Raw genomic sequence first — 7,617 nt, 5'->3', positions numbered from 1 at the left:
AAAAAAAAAAAAGAAAAGAAAAAAAGAAAAAAGAAAAGAAAGAAAAAAAAAGACCAATGAAAAGATTGTTCGCAGGAATTTAAAAGTTTCTAGCAATTAATTTCTTTAATAATTTTTTGCAGAATTTATAAAGATTTATATCTTTTTCTCTTTTGAGAGCAATTAACCCAATCTTATGACCCTTAGACTTGGCCACCTGGGTTGCCCTTGTGCAGAGGGCAAGAGTGAACCTATATGCCATAGTGTTCAATACAGAGTGCCTACCTAGCTTTCTCCTATAGCACCAGAATGAAACAAACCAGTGAGTCTGTGAGTCCTGGGCACTGTCTTCTCCTCTGTGTCCTCAGACCCCTCTGGCCATGGCTTCCCCACCCATGAGGCCCTCAGACAGCATGGTCACATCCTGTGAGGAGCTGTAAATTCACAGCTCTCTGAGCAAATGAGCTGTCCAGATACAGGGATACGGGTTTGGTCACATAATAAGTGGCATGCATCTTGGGTTGGCCATGGTCCACATGACTCTGACAGTTCTCCCTCCCTTCCTCTCCACAGTGGTTGGTTCCAGGTCATAATGGCTGTGTGAGTGTCTGCCATGGCCCACCGCAAGCGCCAGAGCACTGCGAGCAGCATGTTGGACCACAGGACCAGACCGGGTCCCGTCCCCCATGACCAGGAACCTGATAGCGAGGACACAGAACTTCCTTTGGAGGGCTATGTGCCCACGGACCTGGAGTTGGCCACTCTGCGGCCAGAGAGCCCCACTCCCGAGGAACAGGAGTGTCACAACCATAGCCCTGATGGGGACTCCAGCTCTGACTATGTGAACAACACATCCGAGGAGGAGGACTATGATGAGGGCCTCCCGGAGGAGGAGGAGGGCGTTACCTACTACATCCGATACTGTCCTGAGGATGACAGCTACCTGGAGGGCATGGACTGTAACGGAGAGGAGTACATAGCCCATGGCACACATCCCGTGGACACTGATGAGTGTCAGGAAGCCGTGGAAGAGTGGACGGACTCAGTGGGCCCTGATACTCATAGCCATGGGGCTGAGAACAGCCCGGAATATCCAGACAGCCACCTGCCTATCCCAGAGGACGACCCATCCGCCCTGGAGGTCCATGACCAGGAAGAAGATGGCCACTACTGTCCCAGCAAAGAGAGCTACCAGGACTATTACCCTACGGAGGCCAATGGGAACACAGGTGGCGCCTCCCCATATCGCATGAGGCGTGGGGACGGCGACCTGGAGGATCAAGAGGAAGACATCGACCAGATCGTGGCTGAGATCAAGATGAGCCTGAGCATGACCAGTATCACCAGTGCCAGCGAGGCTAGCCCTGAGCACATGCCTGAGCTGGACCCTGGGGACTCCACAGAGGCCTGTCCACCCAGCGAGACTGGCCATGGGTCCAGCAGGCATGAAGCAAGGCCCAAGTCGCTGAACCTTCCCTCTGAGGCTAAACACCCTGGAGACCCCCAGAGAGGACTCAAGACCAAGACCAGGACCCCAGAGGAGAGGCCAAAGTGGCCCCAAGAGCAGGTAGGCCTTGACTACCCCCAAGAAATGGTTAGAGGGCCCTGGAGAGTGAGGCATTGCCCAATGGATAGTGGAGCCTAGGAGGGATGATGGGGGGGGGATTAGCTGTTGTACAGTTCACAATGGAAGCTGAGTTAATTTGTTCAGTAACTGTGACGGTTTGGGGATGCTCTGGTCACTTACGAGCCCATCCCTTAAATTCAGGATCCTGTATCACCAGAGGACTGACTGGCAGCTCTGATCTCCTAGGGCATGCTCTGTTCTTAGGAGGTTCAGTCTGTCTTCCGCCGCCTGAATCTGCTCCTGACAGGAGAGTATCCATGCTACCTTCTGATTCACTGAGGTGGCTCCTCAGACCAGCAGACCATTGGTCAGGGTGGTGGCAGGGGATGCAGGCGTTCATGGACTTCCCTACCTAGGCAGATAAGTGTGTCTCACAGTTCCTGCTGCAATGCCTACCAAGCTCTCTTGACCTGACAGGGACTTAACTGTGAAAATGAACTGTCTTGAAAAACATTATTTGAAATTTGATAAAGTTGTAGAGAATAATACAAGGGAACCTAAGCATAGCCATGGTTTATTTAAGCCACAATGAAGCAAGTTATGTAGTCTAATAAACCCATTTGAAAAAAAAACACCATCTCAACCCCCCAAATAGAAAAAAATTTCACCGCAAGTCGATGTAATTACTGCATCTGTATAAAAGAATTTCTTCTTGGCCCTTTATACGCACTGCTTTCATGGTTTGTAAAGCCTCATTTTCTCCCAGAAGATCTTGTGAGTTTGACTATTTAGTTAATACATATTGAATTGAACACACATACACGTGCACACACATACACACAGTGAACGCTTATGTTTGGAATGTAAATCACATTGACTTGCTGTGAGATTTCCCACACATCTTGGAGCCCTTTTGTTCTTGCTAAGTTAATAAGTACCAGCTGACTTCACTTTGGGGGTGTGCCTGTCATTCACAGCAGTTCTGCCTTCACGGGGGGTGCTGTGGGATATAAAGTGCTATTGTGCTAGTGAAGGTTGGGGGCAGGGGTTCTGCGCCCTGGTCTGGGCTTTAGGCCAAAATGCCCACATTTTTATTCATTCATTCTCAGAGCATGGGCTTGTCCCCAACATCAACGATGGCACCACAGGGATGGATGTGGGTTGTACGGAGCTTGGGACATGCTGTGTTTTGTTGTCATAAGTGGCCTCCCTGTCAAAGGTCTGTCAAGAGAAAATTAGCTTGGAACCTGGTGGTGGAGTGAGAAGACCTGGTGTTTTTCTCTTTTTTTGCTTCATGATAAGCAGATGCTAAGTTAAATGAAATTCCCTAGTCTTTTGGGTTAGAGTGTTGGGGGTGGTGAAGGAATGTAAATGGGCGAATGAGTGGTGGTGGTGGCTATTTAGAAGGGCAAGTAGAAGTGAGGCCATCATGGGAGACAAGAAGGAAGTCTGTTCTTTCAGAGAAAGGTGTTGAAAGGAAAAACAGGTGTCTTATTCTCTAAGACCAAGGTGTCCTGAAGGCAATGCTCTTAGCCAAGACTTTGGAAAAACTCCTGAGAGCTAGCTAATGATTATACAAGGTTGGTTTTTTTTGGTTTTTGGTTTCTAGTTTTTTTTGTTGTTGTTGTTGTTGTTGTTGTAATGACTCGTTCATTAATTTGTCCAATCATTTACAAACGAATCCTATCAAGAGAGAGCCAAGCAGGATCTAGCTCTAGGCTGACCAGGCCCTCACAAATAAATGACCTGAGCACCTTTGGCAGACTCTGTTGGGCCCTGCCATGTGGGTAAGGTGTATATCCCATAGTCCTGGGTAGCTCATTTCACACATGGACCTCTGAACGTGGGCATGAGTATCGGCTGGCGATGGAATCGCCTTGGAAACCAGATTCTCTAGAAAATGCATTGGCACTGGATACTTTGGATACTTCATTTGAAGTCACAGCTGTGTTCCTAAAAGGAATCTTTTGCTCCCCTGGGGACAGTTAAGCAGTGTCAGGAACCATCTTAGTGCCTGGCTTAAGACCACAACAGTCAGAGTGCCACGGAGTCCTTGGTCCAGTTCTTGGAGCCATCCCCATGGTTAGGGTAGCACGGCCTAGAGATGAAGTTGCAGCAGCAGAGATGACTCCACAGCCCTGGCTGCTGTGTAGACTTTCTCTATAAAGTGTGCCTACATGGAAGCACCCCAATACTATTCGATCCTATTTGCATTTCAACAAGGTGGTACATTTCAGTCAGAGAAGCAAACTGTGGAGGTCTTTAGCTGGAGGGACATGACAGTGCCGCGCACCGCGCCCCCGTGTCTGTGCTCTTTTCGCCGGCACCCAGTTCGCGAGCTTCAGGCAAGGGGGCTGGAGGTTCAAATACACAGACACACACAGACAGAGAGACAGCGACACGAGTCATCCTTGAATTCCCCAAGAATGCCCCCTTTATTGTGTTCAGGGGCAGATTATATAGAGATAGCCACGCCCCAGCCAAACCCACCAGAAACCACTCTCCTGCCATCAGGAACTCCTGAAGGTCTGGTGCTCAGAGCAGCTGTAGGCACTCAGATCAGGGGATTACAAGAAATTCAGGATCTGGGGTCTCACTGCTCCCAACATCTCCCCCCTAAATTTTTTATAAAACAGAAGACCCTCCTGACCACACAGCCTTTTGGTCACTTTGACTGAACCTGTATTGTTGCATTTGCTGATACTCTTGGCACTGCTGTGGCATCTGCTAGGCTAGGCACCGACTGGGCTGAGGCAATGTGCCTTCCACCACAGCCTCCTAGCAAAGCTCTGCTCCAGCTGCCTTCTAGCCCCAGCTGCGTTCGTTCTGGCTCCAAACTGGTGCATGGAGTGGAGGGGAACTCAAGAAAGCAGGCTTGCTGCTCTGAAACCACTGAAGGGGCCCCACTTAAATTATCTTTTAGGGAATTTGGGCGCTGTCTCTCTGTCTGTGTGTGTCTGTGTATTTTAACCTCCAGCCCCTTGCCTGAAGCTCGGTACCTGGGTGCCAGCACATAGTGCAGACACTGGGGCATGGTGCGCAGCACTTGGAGGTCTCCACCGAGATATCAACAATTGGAGGTCCTAGCTGAGATATCGGGAACTAGGGAATGCTGAGAGGTCGCCCTCAGAAGGTGAGGGTGGACTGGGGTATAGTGTTAATCCTGACGTCCTTCGCTTGGTTTGGCAGCAAGTGGAAGTCAACTGAGAAAGAGGGGTAAACGAACAGGGTTGTCCCCTTTATTGTGTTCAGGGGCAGATTACATAGAGATAGCCATGCCCCCGCAAAATCCACCAGAAACCACTCTCCTGCCATCAGGAACTCCTGAAGGTCTCGTGCTCAGAGCAGCTGTAGGCACTCAGATCAGGGGATCACAAGAAATTCAGGATCTGGGGTCTCACGGCTCCCAACATGACAGCATCCTTTATGTCTCCCCTACTTATTTTAAAGTTTAAAAGTGATAGTCAGGGTTAGTTTTTGAAGTGTGGTTTGAGTGCCCCTAATCTGAAAATACAGAATCCGAAATACTCTGAAGCGGAAGCGTCTTGATTGCTGACATGGGCTCGAAGAGGAAAGTTTCATACCGGCCATCCCGAGACAGCTCACAGGCGAAGCACACGTGCACTAAAAGTTATCTTAAGTTACCCTCAGGGTCTTCATGTAGGAAAGCCACACGAATTCTCATGTTCTGGATCTCATCCCCAGCACATCTCATTATACACATGCAGACACTGCAATGTACGAAAAATACCGCTTTCAGCCGTTCTATGCAGGATGCTGTCCTGGAGGGCATGCTTCAGTCACAAAGGACTCGAAGTCTCTGATCTCGGGAATTCCTGGAGCAATCCAAAGATTCGGTGCTGAGGCTGTACTCATGAGACAAGTGAGCTGTGTCTTAGCTACTGATCTGTGCTTGCAAAAGAGACACCATGACCAAGGCACCTTAGAAAAGAAAGCATTTAACGGGGGCCTGCGTACAGTTTCAGAGGGTTAGGCCATGACCATCGTGGTGGGGCAGACAAGGTGCTAGAGCACTGGCTGAGAGCGTGCATCCATGTCTGCAGCAGAGAGCATACTGGGATTGGCGTGGGCTTTTGAAACCTCAAAGCCCACCCGCAGAGACACACTTCTTCCAACAAGGCCACGCCTCCTAATCTTTCTGAAACAACCTACTAACTAGGAACCAAACATTCAAATATATGAGCCTTTGGGGGCCATTGTCATTCAAACAACCTTATAGTGGTTGAGTTCTATGTGGGGTAAGTAGCTCTCCCTTGTATGGCTAAAAGGGCTGATCTTTGCTCCTGGGGTTGCTCACCTGAGCTCTTGAGGAACACTGTAAGAACATACCTGTTCAGGGTCAAAGATCCTGTTCTGTGGGCATGTGTGGTGGTCTCTGTTGAGGGTTTCTCTGCATGGGCTGCTGAATGACTGGGTTTAGTGAGTGCCACCTTGCTTGTTTTGGAGCTTCCTCACTTTTGCCCCTCTGTGGTCTGTTGTGAGATAAAGGACCCTGAAAAGTCCCCAGAGCAATTTAGTTCTTTGATTGGGGATTTAGAACTGTTCCCTGTCTGGAACCTTAGCCACTCAGTTGATGGCATTGGGTTTACAGCCTAGTTCAGCAGCTCTGTGCCTTGGGTCCAGTGAACCAAGTACGTGTTTTGCTTATTTGTTGTTTTCATGATTTCTATTTATCGCCAACCCAACAGTGTTTTCTAGCAAGAGCCCTCTGATAATAGGAAAACAAGAAAATCAATACCTCGTAGCCAGCCTAACACAACAGCTAAAGTGAAGTGTGATCCAGGGCCTTCAGCCACATTGAGTGTCATGCCCATCATCGTGCGTTGCAGAGGTGTTTTGTCTGTGACATTTCACCGAGGCTGGCTTTGTAAAGGACTTCTCCAAACTGCACGTGAATGGTGGCTCTAAATGGGCAGACATGGTGCTGTGTGCATGCATGCCTGTCCTTGACCTGTTTCTGGTGGAGTTGGTACTGAGCTCATTTTCGAAAGGTACCTCGCCGTGTCCTATATGGTGGTCCATGAAACAAGAATTAACTCCAACTGTAAGAAGAGAACCAAGAGAGGAGCTCAGGGGGATTGCTAGCATCTAGGTACCTCTCTGATGTGCTTACAATGGTCCCTCCCTGATCTGCATGCAGTGGTCCCTCCCTGATCTGCTTGCAGTGGGCAGGAGGGGTACAGAGGGCTGGGAAGAAGGACATTAGTGTTTGCTTTGTGCCCAGAGGGTCTAAACTATCCCAGTTCAGATAGTATTTTTGAAAGTGCCTGCAAGACAGGGATTTGGGGGAGGGGGGGTGATTCCCAAGGCTCTCTCCAGTCTTAGGAGGACAGGACATCTGGCCTCTTCCCCTCTGCAGCCCTCCTGCAACCCATCCTCCTCATCCACACATGCCTCCTATGTCTGCCTGTGGGCTGCTTTCTGTAGCCCATTCTGCGTGCACTGGGCCTCTATTTCCTGGAATTACTCTTTTCTCCAGGCAGTGTGATAGGGTGACCTCTGTATCAACTTTAACAATTTCCCAGGATTGTTTTTGAAAGAGAAATCCTGTGGGTGCTGCTTGATGTCATTGCCTGCCCCTTCTCCCAGAGCTTCTGAACATGATACCCGGGGCATGTTGGCCCAGCCTGCAGAATCCTTCTCTGTGGCTTTAAGAAGGGGCTAGTGACTGTTATTGTGAGGAAGCAGTTAATTTAGCAGAAAGTGGGGATGTAGGCAGGGGTTTAGAAAGTCAGGGTCTAAACTATTTTGGTTTCCAAAAGTTAATGAATTGACATATGTGTGTGTGTGTGTGTGTGTGTGTGTGTGTGTGTGTGTGTGTGTGTATATATATATTTTCAATTCACAAATTAAGGGAGTCCAATGTTATAATTTCATCATGTATACAGTGTAGAATAGCTTAATTAGAGCATTCTTGATTCTTTATGATAATTGTAAAGGAAGGGACTGGGGAGATGGCTTGATGCCCACATGTGATGGTCAGAGTTCCAGTTCCCAGCAGTCAAGGAAGAAGAAGAAGAAGAAGAAGAAGAAGAAGAAGAAGAAGAAGA

At 48.8% G+C, this 7,617-nt stretch overlaps 1 protein-coding gene across 9 annotated transcripts in view; it reads left to right on the top strand.

The window, feature by feature from the left end:
* Positions 1-7,617, top strand: part of Apba2 (amyloid beta precursor protein binding family A member 2) — a 209,174-nt gene that overhangs the window by 159,525 nt on the left and 42,032 nt on the right. For all 9 annotated transcript variants that reach the window (XM_026784301.1, XM_026784302.1, XM_013350231.2 and 6 more), the window contains one exon: positions 553-1,546. In XM_026784301.1, the coding sequence (XP_026640102.1) occupies positions 593-1,546 (954 nt within the window). In that variant the 5' untranslated portion in view covers positions 553-592. The remainder of the gene's footprint in view (positions 1-552; positions 1,547-7,617) is intronic.

Source organism: Microtus ochrogaster, chromosome 22 (genome assembly GCF_000317375.1).
Source record: "Microtus ochrogaster isolate Prairie Vole_2 chromosome 22, MicOch1.0, whole genome shotgun sequence".
NCBI classification, from domain to species: Eukaryota; Metazoa; Chordata; class Mammalia; order Rodentia; family Cricetidae; genus Microtus; species Microtus ochrogaster.
This window is presented reverse-complemented; position numbering and strand designations above follow the sequence as displayed.